General features: G+C 36.5%; 1 protein-coding gene across 3 annotated transcripts in view; it reads right to left on the reverse strand.

Moving 5' to 3' along the window:
• The window catches only part of LOC145265476 (uncharacterized), a 140463-nt gene that overhangs the window by 32375 nt on the left and 88703 nt on the right, over positions 1-19385 (reverse strand). For 2 of the 3 annotated variants that reach the window (XM_080121344.1, XM_080121345.1), the window contains exon 5: positions 9420-9524. The exons of the other annotated variant lie outside the window; for it this stretch is intronic. In XM_080121344.1, coding sequence (XP_079977470.1) covers positions 9420-9524 — 105 coding nt within the window. The remainder of the gene's footprint in view (positions 1-9419; positions 9525-19385) is intronic. 3 annotated transcript variants of the gene reach the window in all.

The following is a 19385-nucleotide window of genomic DNA, read 5'->3' on the forward strand; positions in this document are numbered from 1 at the left end:
CAGAGGACCTAGGAAGAGACCAGCCAGAACACCTTAACGATGATTACAACGGTCCGCGACTCCGACCGAGTATTTCAACAACAAGAAGCTCATTCACAAATCTAATTGCTTGCTTCCATTTAATCTTCAATTGTACGTACGTCTGTAGATAATCATTTATGAATTTCCTAAATACATTATATATCAACCAACCTCCGGAGTTTGTTTGCTGATGTGCTGTTGTTCCATGTACTTTATTTCTTTTATTTGCCACTTGTGACCCCGTTCCCGTCAACGAACACCCAGTCAACAGGACGACCAACTAGACGATCAAGAAGAACAGGCCTTGAGGACCGTGCAACCGAGAAGAGTCCTCCAACGCCTTGACGAGGACTCACTGGGTGACGCGACGTACCAACGGTTAGCAGACCTGGTTGCCCAGTCGACATAATTAATTACCCGGTGACTAGGATAGTCATAATTGGGCATTGACCCAGGGTTAAGATCATAACTGGGCTGCGATCAGAGGTTTAAGGTCGTGTAAGGTCACGTTCAAAGTCACATTTGGTGCCGTGGTAACCCAGGATCTTGACCCTGAAAGGTTTCTACGGCACATCAACCGGAGAGAAGGATCAGAAGAAAAACCACGGCACAACGTCTGTAAAGGAGAGGAAATCATAAACTACGACACAACGTCATTGAAATTGAAGGAGTGAATCAACCCAGAAAAAAAAAAACTACGACCACACAGCATCTTAGGAGCAGAGAACCAACTAACACCAAAAACTACCACGGCACAACGTCTTGAAAAAAAAAAATCGCAAACTACGACATTGAACATTAGAAACTTTTTGAGCATATATCTACAGACCTCGAACTACGGGAACTCGACCCTCGGAACCTGAAGCGAAGCGGGATATAGGTGAGACCCTCTTATTTTTCTTGTGATTTTTTTTTGACTTGGGTTTTTCTCGCAGTGGTTTGGGGGCGCCTGGAGGCATTAATTTTGAAAACAGAGAGAAAGTGATAGACAGGCAGATTCCTGATTGATTCATTTAAAAACAAAGAATGTCTGAAACGGGCAAGACTAAGAGTGAGGCTTTAGGGGGAGTAGAGAGGGTGGCAACGGAGACTGGGGCAGTTTTGGATGGCGCCCTGGAAGAAGGACGGAAGAAGGAAGTCCCAGACGTCCAACCATGGGGGGAGGACGTGGAGGATTGGGAGGTGGAGGCTGACCCCAACCGAAGGGATTGGAGCCTTGCGCATGGGTTTTACAAACCCACTCCTGGCAGATATGGCTTGGTCTGTTGGACCTGCCAGGTTGAAGGGCACCGAACTATAGAGTGCCCCACGAAGTATGAGAGACCACCTCGCTCGTTGGGACCGAGCTGTAGTAAATGCGGGCAGTTCGGTCATAAGACCAGATGGTGCAGAGCAGCGGGAGACGCGGAGCTGGGGAGCAAGGCAGAGAATCTTTCAGTGCAGCCCCAGAAGAGAGGTACGAGGCCAAACAAGGGAGCTAAGGGGCCCCAACATGGCCACTCTCAACCGACTCCCGGCAGAGGTGAGTGGTTATACTTCACCTACCACCCTGATGGACACACAACGAAAGGGTGTCCCACCAGGTGGGGGGCGCCGCCCTGGGCAGTTCCCAGAGAGAAAGTGCTGAGAACGGACGGGTCCCAAGGGGGCCTGTTGTTACCGGCCCCTATGTCCGCGGCGGTGGCTGGATACAGGGGGACCTCTGATAAGAGGGTGCCCACTGGCTGGGGGCACAACTGCGGGGGGACGTCTAAAGGAACGGTGATCAGCGTCGGGGTTGTTCGGGGTGTGACCGTCTATGCTTGTCAGAATGAAAAGTGGGTACGGGTGGGCAAAGGCTCTGCCCAGCCGTATCGCTGTCGATGGGTGAGACGGTTCAGCGCCGGATCCTTTGATGCTCGAGCACACGAGTACTGAGGGCACTCCTGGGAGTGCATCACGAAGCCAGTGTCGGGAAGGGAGTTGGGGGCGACGGGAAGTTTCGACCCGCCAACTCTGTGAGCACGAGTATCGGTCGCTTAGTTAAATGCGAGTTTTTTTTTATTTTAGCGTTAAGAGAAATTAGTAATTAGCATGGAATTCATTTTAGAAAAAATAACGCCCTTATCGTTGGGTCCCGATTTCGAATCTCGCTAGATGCAGCCACTCTGATGAGTCGTAGACGACGAAACACGTGTCTGTGGCGATGTGCACGGGCGGAGACAACCTTCTGTAGCCGTCATAATTGTTGATGGGAGAAACTATAAAATTCGGCAGAAAAGCCGGGAGGTCTCAGTCAAGAATGGTTGACTGGAGAATAAGTAGACTTGGAGGTCGACATAGACGGGCAGTAATACCCATCATAGGTAAGGCGCTGGGAGCTCTGTTCGATGTGGTCGCTGAGGATGATGTCGATAGTATCCGACAGAGACTGAGAGCCGTGGAAAACGGGCAGTGGCCACCCAGAGAGAATTCGAGATGTTGAGGGTGTGTGGGGATGCGCCCTCTGGCTCCGTTAAGGTGTCTCCCCCTATGACATTGGTGGATTTGGAGAAGGGGTGTGGAGCTTATGGTAAGAGTGTGGTATTGCCTGCCTTCTATCAATCGGAACAGAGGTACCTTAACGAGATACCAGGGCTAGAAAGGGTGAACACCTATTTCACTAATCTCACCAGTTTATGGGACCCCCTAATTAGGAAGGCTAAATTACAAACAAGGGTAAAACTTCCCGAGTTGTTAAAAGCCACTGAGGACGTCGATGTAGATAGCTTACAACGTCAGTTGGACCACATAATTGAGCAAGAATCAACGAGCGACCCTCCTAAGTGGGTAATGGTGGGGGGTTTGACGGGTGGAGTAGGGGTTATAGTAGTATTAGTGATGGTAGTGATGTGTTGTTTGAAGAAGTGGATGAGTGGAAGTGAGTGTTCAAGATGCCTCTTGGTAGCCCATGGCCATGAAGGGGGCAGCCCTGGTCAGGAATCACAAAGGGTCCGCATTAACCTGGCTAAGCTACAGACGAGCGACGAGGAACCTGCCCCAACTCCACCCTTACGTCAGGAAGTTGAACCTACTGAATATTTTTAACATTGTTTAGTGATTTCAAATATAGGACTTACTCGCATGCTTAACACCCCAAAAAGGAAAAAAAAAACATTTTTTTTTACTAATTTTTATTTTATTTTACAAACGAACTTTGTGCTTATGAAACCACCACCACGAACTGTGTTATTGAACACTCTGTGTTAAGGCAGTAGCCATTTATCCGAAACTATGAACTTTCCACTTCTGCATGACATGAATTTTTTGTTGTTTGTTTTGCATGTAATTCTGCAATTAATTCTCGCTTTCAGAGTAGGCCATAATTGTATTATTAGTTGGGAGAATCTCTTTGGGTGTTAAAGACAGGGGGCGTCGTCCTCCTGTTGAGTGCGCCGCCCCATGGGGGGCGATTGTAACACCAAAGAGGGCCCACATCAGATCAGTAGGGTCGATGTGACGTTTTTTTGTGTTGAATGTAATATTCAATCCCGGGCGAACACCGGTTACAGAAAAAAAATAATTTTTTTTTAGTTAATATTTTTATGTGTCAAAATCTTGTTGTTGAGATACCATACGGTCGGGGGATAAAAATAGAAATCGCATGCTAAACTTCAAAGCGAAAGATTACTTAAAACATTTTTTAACCAAAATACGCTTGAACTAAACGAGCCAACACAAAATATTCCGAAACAGAGATTTGGCATGTCGGTCGGCTTGAAATGTGTTGTTTGACAGGTGAAATGTCGGATCGTTTTTGATCTGAGAATGTTCAATGTCACACACACACACACACACACACACACACACACACACACACACACACACACACACACACACACACACACACACACACACACACACACACAGAATTTCACTTTTATAGCCATACTAGCATGGGTGCCCGGCGTTATCCGGGTGTTTGCAGGTGTATGTTGAGCAAAAAAAAAAAAAAAAAGAAAAAAGAAAAGCGGTAAATTTTTTTAAAACTTTGACCCCTATTATGACCCTTCAAAATTTATTGTTTAGGGCTCTAATCAAGTTATTAAGTTAGATCCATGTCCAAGGACCCTATATCTAAAATTTCAAGTGTTTAGACACAAAATTGTCGGAGGAGTTTGGCAGAGTTCTCAAAGGTCAAATCGTTGAACTTTGACCCCTTAACAGCCAAATTTCTGGCCGAAAACCAATCACAAAGATTTTCCCAAATCTCAGTACCTTGTATATCAAATTTCGAGTCTGTAGACTAAAAATTGACAGAGTTATTGCGTAGGGAAATGTACACAGACAGACACACAGACAGATACACAGACACGTTCATTTTTATAGATATATATATATAGATAGATAGATTTGTTTAACAAAAATATATACGTATACATAAATATATATGGAAACAATTTTGTGTTTACTATAAACTTTTTTCGCAAATATTATGCAAGTATAAATCAAGTAGAATATCTGCATGAATATAATTACAGGTAATAGTTGATTAAAGATGATTATCACATTAAAAAATCGAAGTTACTAATAGGGAATTAATTAAAATGAATGTTTAAAAAAATATGCAAATTAGCTAGATCGTTTGCTAGTAAATGCAATTGCACAACCAAGATACAAGAAAATTGTATTTTCTTTTTAAATAAATAGAAAAGAGGGATTTTAATATTAATATCGATGCACACCAACAAAAACCGAATTTATGGGATAGATATATTTATTTACTTTAATAATTATTAAAATTACTATATGTAGAAAGCTTTGAGAAAGAGTTTACTAATCAAGGCAAAAGCAAACTCTAAAACAAATATAAATATTGCTATATCTATATCTCACCCAAATGAAAAAGTTCAATACATTCACTGATTATAGTAGAGCTTACAATAAATAATAGTAAGAACAAAGCTGTAAAATAGAAATTTACAAAAAGTTTTTATTATTCAGCAGAATACTCCAAAACTGTTAGCTAGGTGCTCCTTAATCCGTGGAGTTTCAAAGAATGCTGATTCTTCTCATCAGAGGAAAATTGTTAGCAAAATAATCAGATAGAAATAATATTAATAAATTACCACACAATCTAACTGCATGTTGAAAATGTGAAAATTAGTTTCATATTTTCAACCGATCTAAACCCTTTTTAGATAACAAATAACCCTAGTAAACAAATCACAGAAAATAAATATTAGATAAATAAAGTAATAATAATAATAATAATAATAATAATAATAATAGTAAATTATTTCTTTGCAGATTAAAAAACTTCAGAACACTCATAAAAATTCATATGTTGAAAAAACCTGTCTAGTTTTACAATATGAAAAAAGATGACTGCCGGAACAAACACACGATGTCTTCTATGAACTTCTTGCAACATTATATTGTCATGCATTTTTTCTATCTAAGCAAAGAATTTCTAATTTTCCTGAAGAGTATATGCACGAAAGGAGGCGGTATTTAATAACCGTTTGTTTCTGCATAACGAAACAGATCTGAAAAAATGCACTGAATTTTAATCTGCTGGAAGAGCTGTTTTGATTGAAAAATAAATATTTAGAACTTGGAATTGTTATTCTTTTCTGCATAAATAGACATATATATATATATATATATATGTCTACATACATACATACATACATGCATACATACATACATACATACATACATACATGCATATATATATATATAATGCACTTCTGTTAACGTTTTATATTTTAAATAGTATTGTCAAGTTAAATTGAAGTTTCACGTTATCTTTTTTTAAATTAAATTGTTTGGTGAAAATACAGAATAATTACAAAAAATTCTCCCCCACCCCATGTTAGGAATGGTTTTCTAAATAAAAACGTTATTGTTTCAGCACAGTAACATAATTGCATGGGTACGAAATAGAACTTAAAAAAAAAAAAGAAATAAAAATAATTAACCAAAATGAGTTTTTAAAAAACATGATTTTCATTAAAATACATAAAGTGATATATTTTCATACTGTTTTTCTTGATTAAAAAAACAAGTTATAAAATCTTTATGAAAATGTGACTGGCGTGGTCAATGCTGAATTGGTCATGCTTCCGAATCGGCCACACCGATATGTCCAATTCCCGTGAACATTATTAGCTTAAAAATAAAAATAATGCACCATGTGTCGGACACTGATGGTCAGTATGCAAATCTCCTTGCCCTTTTTCTCACAACTTGTCTTGAGCTATGTTCATCCTCCATTCTGTCTCTACTGGGATCTTCCAACCACTCAGATGTCTCAGTAAAGATAAAAAGCAAAATGTAATTAGTTCTCTGACATACCTCTCCATCGTACATTATATCGATACTCTTTCGCTGACAGGGATAGCTTACCTACATTTATATCAGATATCAGATCTTTTTTTTTTTTTTCGCAAATGAGTCACCACTTATCCTCGAGTGGCCTTTGGGCCTTGATAAGTGTAAAGATCTACCTCGAGATCTTAACACTTATCCTTAAGTTAGATTTTAAGTGGTTAATTGTAGGTATAGACCGTTTCATTATCTCAAAAAAAAATTCCAGCAAAAACCTAACAGTCAGCCATGGTTCTCTCCAGAATGTGCTGCTGCTATTATGCAAAGAAATCCCTATTTCCATTGCTTCCAACGTAATAGATGTACTGAGACTAAAGCCGCCTTTAAGACTGCCAGCAACCACTGCAAATGAGTGATAAAGTATGAGAGAGTTGTATGCTCAGTCGGTCAAGTCCAAAGTAGCTGAGCAGCGGCTTGGTCCTCACCAGTTTTGGCAAATAACAAACAGGGTCCTGAATGGAAGCATGTGCTCTATCCCAACCATCACCAATGGACCTGAGGTAATCTCGTCAGCATCGGATAAAGCCAAATTCTTTGCCAAGGCCGCCAACAAACATGTTTAAAAAGAATGCGTCCTCTATATTTGTATAGCACATATTTGTATGCCCCATAGCATATCTGAAAACACGCTATGGGACATACAAATATCTGTACATGATGTTGCCAAGCTAATCAAAAACATTGATTCCAGTAAAGAAACTGGTCCTGATGGCATTCCTATTATAGTGCCCCAAAAAGCTTCAAACAGAACTAGCTCACATACTTACAAAGCCGTTTAAGCATTGTCTTAGGGAAAATCGCTTGCTAACACCCTAGAAAACCTCATCAGTATGTCCCATATTTAAAAATTAAGGCAATCGGTTATCTCCCTCTCAATGCAGACCAATCAAACTCCTGTGCGTCATAAGTAAGTTTCTGGAATCTGTTAAATAGAAAAGTAGACAACCATTTCAGCAAAAATAACCTCATCAGTGACATGCAATGTGGTTTCCATTTTGTGAAATCTACAGCAGATGTGCTAGCAGTTATATTTCACAGAATTAGCGAATCTCTCGGTGGTGGCTTCCTTTCTAGGGCAATAGCTCTTGTCATATCAAAGGTCTTTGATAGGGATATATGGTCGTCTTCAAGACCAACATTAACAAGTTCTTAATGAGCCAATTCACCAAATTTCCAGTACTAACGATTACCACAATATTTTCCCATTGTCTACAGTACAATCATTAACCTTTATCCTCGAGTGGCCTCCGGGCTTTGATATGTGGTGACTCCTTTGTAAAAAACAAAAGAAGGTATATAGAGGCTGAATAGATAGTAAAAAATATGCAGAGTTGAATGATAAACGTGTCACTCTAAAGAGACCAACTTTTAAAACTTTTATTGAAAAAATCAATTCAGGTAACTTGATTATGTAGTAGAGCTGACATCTATTCAATGTCGCCGCCTTCAGCCTCAATCATCGCCTTGATATGCGTCTGAAACTGGGAGCTTGCCTTTTCCACAAGTGCTGGCGGGAGCTCGGCAAATACTTGGCGGATGGCGGCAATCAGACTGGCTTTGGTGTTGTGGGAGGTCATGTTGATGATGTTCTCGACGTATGACCAAATGAAGTAGTCCAACGGGCTCAGGCCGGGCGAGGAAGAGGGCCAGTGAGAGAAGGGTACAAAGTTGTAGCACCCCTTCTGAAGCCAAGCCTGGGCCTCTTTCGACGTGAACCGGCGCAGTCCTGCTGCCACACCCAGGGTCTGCCAGTGGCCACCTGATTGCACTAGGAGACCACCACACTCTTCAGCACATCTAGGTACACTTTGGTGTTGACTTTCAAACCAACTTCGAAGATGTGAGATGGCATGATGTGGCTCTCACTTGAAATCACACTAAAGGCCATAACTATGGTCAGAAACTTTGTTTTCATCACCCTGGGCATGTCTCTGTTATTTGTTACAAGCCAGCGATGCATTTTGAGGGTGCTGGCAATGGTCCTGTTGTCATAACTTGGATCGGTAGAGAGCATGAGTTGTACAGCAGTGCATCTCCGATCTCACTTGTTGAACACTGTTACTTTCAGGTATGATAGAAGGCTCCTATCGCTCTTGGGATTTATACACAACTAGACTACTAATAGATGGTATGCAACAAAAAAAAAGAAAACCAGTTTTCATCAAACGGAATTGGAATCATGCTGTCTTTTCTATGTCGTTCTCTTAGTTACTATATCGAATTTTGGTTCTAGATACGATCAAAAATAGAGTAAATTCAATGATTGGAAGATCCACAGGAACCATGAACGTCTGGAGGTAAGGAGAACTAAAGGTATGATTTGACTTTGCTCTTTTATGACAAAATGGACCATCTATTTGCAAATAACATCAATAGCCAAATGGCTTATCATTTTTCCATTTATCCTCGTATTAATAATTATTTATTCATGAAAATGACACTTTTGTCGTCTATGTGACCCTTGTAAGAAAATTATAAAAATTTACAAGATTAAAGATTTTTAATCTTGTAAACTTTTACAATGTTCTTTGGATATTTATCTCTAAAAATGGCAACCGTTCAAAAGCCGGCGGAAAATAGTTTTGCCTTCAGTTCGCCAAAATTCAGCGCTTGTTGATTGGTCATAGATAATTGCCTTAGCCAATCAGATGTTTCGAAACACAAGAGTTAATTAGCATCAACAATGGACAAAGCAAGATAATTATTTAGAAGACGAACGGAGGTAATCCCATTTTTGATACTCCTTTGTCAAAACTATTTCTTTTCTTTCTCTCTTCTCTTTCTATGTATAATTTACTTTTGTTTCTACTATTGTCCTTCCTTCAAAGTTACTCGAGTTCATTAGTCGTCGCACATTTTACACTGAAGTTATGGTGATGTGAATACAGATTGTAACGATAGTTTCGTTTCGTTTGTAATCCGTTCCATTTTTTTTTGTGTACACCCATACATTGCCTTTCCTCCGATAAATGCCACGTAATAAGATCAACACCATGCAATTATCATTTGATCAAGCACTTTGAGAACACGTCTATCTATTTACTTACCGTTTTTTCTCGTTTGCGGTCTTCTCTTCGACTGGTTCCAAGCGGAATATTTTTTCGAACTGATGGGCATGTAGACCTAGTTCCACTGAAATTCGGGCCTGGCCCCTAAAACACAAGAACGTATATTATTAACACGAAACAGTCCCTCTTCCTTACACCCCCTCTATCTCACACACGCATACACAGGTGCACGTACACTGCTCTGTCTGTATGTCTGTTTGACTCTCTCTCTATATATACAAATATTCCCATATAACAAATCATCATCATCATCATCATCATCATCATCATCATCATCATCATCATCATCATCATCATCATAAACATCATCATGTACTGCATAAGGGTGAGCCTAAAACTAACTTTTTATTAAAAAAAAATTATCTGAGCATCTTCAATTCATATAAATTGGAATGTTGTTTCTCGTCGATTCGTACGTTGATTTATTTGGAAAATTATGTGTAAATTTGTCGTCGTCGTCGTCGTCGTCGTCGTCGTCGTCATCATCATCATCATCATCATCATCATCATCATCATCATCATCATCATCATCATCGTCGTCATCCTGTACTGCATAAGTATGAGCCTAAAACTAACTTTTTACTAAAAAAAAATCCATCTTCAATTCATATCAATTGGAATGTTGTTTCTCGTCGATCCGTACGTTGATTTATTTGGAAATTATGTGGGAATTTGTCAATATCATCATCGTCGTCGTCGTCGTCGTCGTAGTCGTCGTCGTCGTCGTCGTCATCATCATCATCATCATCATCATCATCATCATGTACTGCATAAGTGTTAGCCTAAAACTAATTTTTTATTTTAAAAAAATAGGAAGGAGGAAAAAGATCAGGAAGAAAAGGGACAAAAATGGTCCAGCCGCTGATCACTTACTATTTATGACTTTTGGAATGTTCCTTCATGTGTATTTTACATGTATATGTGTGTGTACGTATGTGTATGCATATGTATGTATGGACGTATATGTGTGCCTCTACGTGATTATGGTTGCATGTGTGTGCACATGCATACGTATGTTGGCCTACATCTGTATGTACGCATGTGTTTATTTCTATGTGTATGTGGGGTGGAGAGGGTTCCCGTAAGCTGTGGTGAAGGCAACCCCTCTAGGAGAAGCAAATCTCTGATTAAAAAACAAACAAAAAAAACATAAAGCGGGAGACCAGTACCCGCATCAAGATGGTCTGCAGTTTCTGGCTATCTCTTTCTTGCTTGTTGATGGATGTCAACATTTTGAACCGAGAGAGAGATTTAGCTGTCATACAAAGCTAAAACTCTGTAATATCATATGTGCATAGATACTCCCTCATTCATTTGTCTATAAAAAAATGGTCATGTGGCGATGGAAAAGTTGTGACGCATGTAGGCCTGAAATGCTGGAAGCATGTAATAATTGATCTGCCATCATTATATGTATATATGTATGTATAGGTGTGTGTATGTTTATGTACAGGTGTATGTATATGCGTGTATATATGTATATATGTTTGTGTGTGTATGTATTGTTACAAATATGTGAAAAAAATATATAATTTGAGACAATAATTACTTTTAATATCATAAAAAAAAAGTCGAGAGAGAAAATTCTGTTTTATCGCGCTTTATATTGTCGTCTGCTCTCAGTGAATTTGTAAACATCCGGAAAAAGAAAAAGAGAGAGAGAGAGAGAATATACGAAAATACAGCGAGGGGACGCCTATAAACTGTACAGAAAGAGAGAGGGGGAGAGAGAAGATATGAAACTAGAGTGAGGGAAAGCTGCAGGCATCCGCCTCGCGTGTTATTGAGCGAGTGACGCGAGAGAGATGCAGGTACATACAGTGAGAGAGGGGGTGCCAAAGAGAGAGAAAGGTATACCATTAGAGAGAGGGAAAGGAGCGGCGCAGGGTGGCGAGACAGTTACGATATAGCAGCCGAGGAGGAGGGTCAGGGAAGCGACATTGTTGGCGATGGTGACGGCGTTTGTGGTGCTGACGACGGCGAAGAAATGAACGATATATTTTGACGACAGAGAAAACGAAAAAAGGCGATAATGAGGAATGACGATGTATCCAATGGACGAAGGAATGAAATTGTTTCAAAAGAAAGGAATGCGACAGAAATATTTAAAACCCGGCGCTGAGTGAGTCGATTGTTTATTTTTCTCTCTCTATATCTCTCTCTCATATATAAAAGCAACTACAAAAACAAAAACACAAAAAGGATATCCTTCCATTTTGGAGTTAAAAGCAGACGACAGGGTGTGAACTGTTTATTTCTTTTGCGCGGAAATTCTCTCTCGAACCTATTTCAAGTTTGTTTGTTCATCCAGTTACACATTCTCTTTTACTTTCGTTACAATATATTTTTATATATGTAAATAAAATTGTGTTAATTTTTCCATTGGCCTCGGTATTGTTACTTAGATGTGTTTTTCCTGTCTTGTGTTTATAAATATCTTTCGAGAAAATGGATATATCCCTCCCGTATCTAAAAACCCGGGAAAACTAATTTCTTTTAAATAATTTTTTTATATTTTGTGTTACGACTTTTACCCCTAGACATTCCGGGTCGTAACAGTATATATGTATATATATTGGTTGTATGTATGTATGTGTATATATGCATGTGTGTATGTATGTATATGTATGCATGTATATGTGTATGTATGCATGTACATGTATGTGTATGAGTGTATATTTATGTGTATGTATATGTAGGTAAGTGTATGTATGTGCATATGTGTACATATGTGTATATGTATGTATATGTGCATATGTATTTGTATATGTGTGTATGTATATGTATGTACATGTGCATGTATGTATGTGTGTATGTATATGTGTGTGCGTATGTTTATGTATGTATGTGTATTATGTATTATGTATGTATATATGTATATGTGTGTGTATGTTTACAGATGTGTATGTGTATATATATATATTTGCATTTATATACATATATATATATGTATGTATGTCATTAACCGTCTTGTGTATGTTTATGTATGTGTATGTATGTGTATTATGTATTGTGTATGTATGTATGCATATATGTGTGTTTTAGGTATGTGTGTATGTTTATATATGTATGCATGCGTGCATGTATATATATGTATGTATACTAGTGACCGTCTTCAGTGTCATGTCTGCTTGAGCGTGTGAATTTTGCCGACAGGACTAAAGTTATTTTCGGCTCATGGACTTTCAGTGCCTGAGGGAGTGGCACTCGTCTAACAAAACGTTGCAATCATATATATATATACATACATATATTTACATATATATATGTACATATATATACATATATTTACATATCTATATATGTACATATATATACATATATTTACATATATATACACATATATGTACATATATATGCATATATATACATATATATGTACATATATACATATATATACACACATATATACATATATATATACACACATATATACATATATATATACATACATATACATACATATACATACACACACATATATATACACACATATATACATATATATACATATATATATACATATATATACACACATATATACATATATATGCACATATATGTACACATATCTACATATATATACATATATATATACACACGCAAAAGTATTGGATACATTACATTTTTCTTCATAACTTTAATTAGGGTTCAAGATTTTACCTAAAATTTGGTCAGTATATTCCTATTACTATTCTAAATTATATTTGGAGTAGTAATTACAAATCAAAGTTTGAAAGTTTATATTTAAGAAAAAATATGAATTAACAAACGCAAAAGTATTGGATACACTTTAAAAAAATTCTTTTTCTGAAATAAATTTACATGACTTTTTCTTAGTGTGTTGCAATAATGCAAACGAGTTTTCACTGACCAATAAGAGAGCTTTATATTAAAATAATTTTATAAAATTCTTCCAGTTTGGGCCCACTTTCAACCAGTTCATTTATAAAAAGCAGGAACCTGGAATGGAATTCCAGAGTTTAGCGGTTCTGGGGAAGAAACTACTGGAGTAGAAAGATCTTTTACATCTAGGGATCTCTACTGTGTGGGGGTGGGATTTAGCTGCCTGTCGGGTTTGTCGAGGGTGTCTACATCGTGGGGGCACAAGTGTCTGCAGTTCGTCAGAGCATTCACCATTAAAATACTTGTAGAACAGGCAGAGGGATGCAACGTTTTGTCGATGGGACAGAAGCTGAAGCTTAGATGCCAGTTCAGGGCCTATCAGATTGGCGACTCTTTTTTGAACCTTGTCTAGGAGCGAGAGACTAGCAGCAGATGCACCAGCCCAAATGTGACAACAATACTCCATACATGGGCGAATGGTGGCCTTATAGAGGTACAGGATACTTTCAGGTGTCAGTATTTTTCTAGCACGGTAGAGAGAGCCTACCTTTTTTGCAGCGGCCCTGGCAATGTTTACAATGTAATTGTTCCAACTCATGTTTCCTGTGAACGTTAGGCCAAGCAGTTTGAAAGATGTACTCTCAGACAGGGAATCACTGGCCATTGCTATTGGTGGCAGAGAAGGTTTCTTGTAATTATTGAAGGAAAACAGTTTAGTCTTGGCAGCATTGAATGTTACCATCCATTTATGTCCCCATTCCACTACAGATTGGAGGTCATCCTCTAGTGTTTTTGCCATTTCTTTAGATATGTGTTCATTTGTTTTCCTGTCATGCCTGTTATAGAGTGTAGTGTCATCAGCATATATACCCGTCTCAGAGGCAATTTTGTCGGGGAGGTCATTAATAAATATTAGGAACAATAGAGGTCCAAGGATAGACCCCTGAGGCACTCCTGCACTTATATCACACTGTTTAGATGTACGACCGTCGAGGACAACCTGGATTTTTCTCTTATCTAAGAAGGATTTAATTATGTTAAGTATTCTACCAGTGATACCGTATGATTTAATTTTCCTGAGGAGACCCTTGTGCCATACCCTGTCAAAAGCCTTAGATATATCTAGAGCTACCGCTCTGTCCTTCCCCGCTTTGTCCAGTGAATGGTATATATATATATATATATATATATATATATATATATATATATATATATATATATATATATATATATTTCTTTCTTGGAAGTGCACGTCTGTGGAGCTCTGTTCCGTTTGCCTGTTTCCCACCTGACTACAATCTCGATGTCTTCAAGTCCAACATGGGTGGATTCCTGATGGGCCGCCCCCTTAAGTAAAACACTTTATCAAATCTCCAATATTAACGTACTGTACACGCAATAACCCTTATCCCCTAGTCGCATCCGGGCCTTGATAATTGGCGACCATCTTGTAAAAATAATAATATATCTATATCTATCTCTCTCTCTCTCTCTCTCTCTCTCTCTCTCTCTCTATATATATATATATATATATATATATATATATATATACTAGCAAAAGCACTCGTCGTTAACTGGATTCAAAAACAGACTACAGAAAATGAACTCTGATTTATGAAAGTATGATAGGTTATGAAAAGGAAGACTTGTAAAGAGATAGCTTCGAATTTAAGGGTATCAAAATCAAAGCAAAATATGATGAAAGTAAAAATAAAATAAACCCCATAATTTATTATACCATACCTGTTCACACTGAAACACTTATCACAATATTCTGTGGATCTATATTAAAAAAAACCTTGTTAAACTTTGTGACATATTTCCATTCTATGGAGGTCAGTCATGAACGAACACCCATAATTTGATTATACCATATTTCTTCAAACTGAAACATAATTATCAAAGTATACGCAGATAGCTATGAAAAGTCTTTATTAAAGTTTGTGCCTATTTCCATTCTATGGAGGCCAGGCGCGAACGCAGACCCCACAATTTTATTATACCATCCCTATTTAAGTTAAAACATACTTATCAAAGTATTCTTATGTACATCTATATCAAAAACACTTGTAAACGTTTTTTTTTTTAATTTAAATGTTTTTATTTTCATACTTTGTGGACCAGGCGCGTACGCAAACCCCACAATTTTAATGAATCATCATTATGCCAGATCAAACATACCCATTCCTGTATCTCGATACATCTTCTATCATTATATGCGATCAGTTTTCTATAATAGTCAACCATATAGGAGCCTATACGTGATCAAACACACACACACAGACGTTCAACTTTATATTATAGATATATACGTATCTATTTATCTATTTATCTATCTATCTATCTATATCTATATATATATTGTATGTCAGGCCATGTCATATGATACTGGTACCATGTAACCCAGTACTACCTGCTTCATGGTCGGGTCACCGGCGACTAAACTGGTACCCCCACTAGACTTCTTTGGTGAGGATGTTTGCTAGTCTCCCTGAAGGATTAAAAACAAGACCTTCGAAAGGGGAATGAACCCTTTTTCGGGGTCAACCGCCAACTAGCACCGTGTGTGTTTGTGTGTATGTATGTGTGGATTGGGGTGGAGAGGACTCCTGTAAGCCGTGGTGAAGGCAACCTTTCTAGGAGAAGCAAATCTCTGATTTAAAAAAACCATAAAGCGGGAGATCAGTACCCGCATTAAGCTGGTCTGCAGTTTAACTTGTTGCTAGCTATCTTGCTCTTGCTTGTTGCTGGATCTCAACATTTTGAACCGAGAGAGAGACTTAGCTGTCGTACAAAGCTAAGACTCTGTGACATCATCTGTGTATAGATACTCCCTTAGGCATTTGTCTATAAAAGTGGTCCTGTGGCGATGGAAAAGTTGTGACATGTGGAGGCTTGAAATGCTGGAAGTATGTAATAATTGATCTCAATGACCATCTTCAGTGTCATGCCTGCTTGAGCGGGTGAATTCACCAGTAGGACTAAAAAAAAAAAAAATCATGTTTGGTCTCATGGACTTTAAGTGTCTGAGGGAGTGGCACTCGTTTAACAAGACGTTGCAATCATCATATATATATATATATATATACACACACACATATATATATATACATCTATATATATATATATATATATATATATATATATATATATATATATATATACATCTCTCTCTCTATCTCTCTCTTTATATATATATATATATTAAATATATATATATATTAAATATATATATATTAAAAAGGAGAAATACTAGTACAAAATATTTGAATATGTTTCACGTGCAAAATGTGACGCTGTTCTATTTTAGAAAAAACGAAAAAAGACGTTGGAAATTCAAAAAGGAGGGGGGGAGGCTTGCGCTGTTAAAGAGAGGGAAATTTTAGTGACATATAGTCGTTAATGTAATTTTAAAAGATAATAGCGCAGTAAATATTCTTACTGGAAAGAAATATATCTGTTGAAATTCAAATATAGGTTTGTAACAAATGTTTTTTTTTTGTTATGTAATCTATTGATTGAGATTATATGTATTAATTATTACAGGGGGCGTTTGAATGGTGTGAGAAGGTTAACCTGTAGACAGTTAAATTATGTTCTTTTAATTAAATTTTAATGGCGCTATGTTATAGAAACCTGCACGTTGTTTAATTGTGTTTGAATTTATCGATAAGCGCAGATTCAAAAAGTCTCCGGCGCGGTTTATTTGAAATAAATTTAACTACTTTTGCTTGTTTAAAGTTAAAGGTGTGATTATGTTGCAATGAATGAGAGAATAATGCACTTGGAGAATTGTTATTTATTATATCTCTTTTATGTTCACTGAGCCTTTTTTCTAATTTACGCTGGGTTTCACAAACGTATTTATGATGACAATTTTGACAAAGAATAGTGTATATACCTCCATTGGAAACTGGTTTGTTTTGGAGATGTTTCGTAGTTTTTAATATTTGTCTTATGGTTAGTGATGTAGTTTGTACGATAGGAATTTCTAGTTTGTTTAGTGTGTTACAGATTATTGTATTATTGGTGTGTGTAGGTAAAAGAAGATACCTGTTTATGAGAGAAAGCTCTGGCGTATATGATTTTTATTATTTATCCTGGAAAATATTTGTGTGGCTTTTCTCTTAGCATTCAATATGAAATATGTCGGATATTGCAAAGTTTTCAAAATGTTTGTGAGGTATTTGAATTCTTCGTCCAGATATTCAAGACTGCAAATTCTGAAAGCGCGTAAGAAGAAACCAATAATCATCCCTGTTTTTATTTTATTATTATGGTGTGAATAGAAATGTATGTAATCATTTTTATGTGTAGTTTTGCGGTGAACTTTGAAGGATAGTTTATTATTGGATTTTATAATAAGTGTGTCTAGAAAAGGTTATAAGTTATTGTTTTCTGTTTCATAGGTAAACTTTATGGAAGGTTCGACTGAGTCTACTTTGTCTCTAATGATATTTATGCGAATGTTTTCAGGAAGAAAAATTAAAATGCCGTCAATGTATCTAAAATACTCTGTGTTTGGAGGTAATCTGAATCTGAAAGGACCAGATTCTAGGAATTCTAAGAAAAGGCAAGCTAATGCTCCACTAAGAGGGTTACCCATGGGAAGACCAAAATTTTGTTTACAGAAATTGTTATTGGAGTGAAAATAAGTCATGTTAGTTATAAGTCTAATGATTTTTATACGAGTGTCGGGAGGAAAAGGTAAGCTAATGTTAGATTTTTTTTAAGTGTTAAGGAGTAAATTCAAGCATTTTTTAATGGGGACATTAGTATATAATGATGTTATATCTAAGCTGTGTATAGTTTTGTTTTGTACATATCAAATATTTTGTACTGGTGTCTTTTTTTCTTAATTTTATTCATCCAGAGGAAGTCTCGAAATAAAGACGAAACGTTGATGAACACATAATACGGTTTGTTCCTTTTTATTTCTCTATTTTGTCGGAATACTATTTCCATTATTTTCATCATATATATATATATCTATATACCTATATATTCATATATATATATATATATATATATATATATATATATATATGCATATCTATATACATCTATATATCTATATACATGTATATATCTATATACATCTATATATCTATATATATTTATATCTATATATATATCTATATATATCTATATATATATATATATCTATATATCTATATCTATATATATCCATATATATACATGTAGTTATATATATATATATCTACACATATAGTTATATATCTATCTCTCTATCTATCTATCTATCTAGCTAGCTAGCTAGCTTGCTAGCTATCTCTAAACATATATATATATATATATCTATATCTATATATCTATATCTATATATCTATATGTATATGTATATATAGATAGATATATATCTATATAGATATATATCTATATATCTCTCTATATGTAGATATATGTATATCTATATCAATATCTCTCTCTCTCTCTCTCTCTCTCTCTATATATATATATATATATATATACATATATATACATATACATACACATATATATGCATATGTACATGCATATGTATATACATATGTATATATACATATATATAAATATATATATATATATATATATATATATATATACAATAGGACAACAAGAGTATGAAATGAAGACACAAAACTATATATTGGTTGATATAGAATGGATCATTCATTGAATGATGGAATACAGGACTAAATTTGGGGGATAGAAGCGACTCTTTATGCCAGCGCATTTTGAAGCCTAATGCTTCTCATCAGAAGAGTAGAGAAGGTGCTAGGTAGCATGGAGAAGATACGGCGTCTTGTTCATTAGGGACGAAAAGATTAAGAGGAATTATAGAATGTTGGGGGAAACTTTATTTAATTCTAAATAAATAAATAAATAAATAAGGAGAAACTTGTTATATATAGTATGATATATAAGATTGTATATTGTCTTTAACATAGTATTGAGATTAATAGGTATATGTATTATGGTTAAATAGGGGGTGTATTGTTGCTGCGTGGTAATTTATTTTAACGGTTTGTGGGGTGTCTATTTTCTATGGAGTGGGTAATTTTTATTTGTGCCACCTAAACGGCAAATGGCGGCTAT

This window comes from Euprymna scolopes, chromosome 40 (genome assembly GCF_053919585.1).
Source record: "Euprymna scolopes isolate OS-2025 chromosome 40, ASM5391958v1, whole genome shotgun sequence".
In the NCBI taxonomy this organism is placed as follows: Eukaryota; Metazoa; Mollusca; class Cephalopoda; order Sepiida; family Sepiolidae; genus Euprymna; species Euprymna scolopes.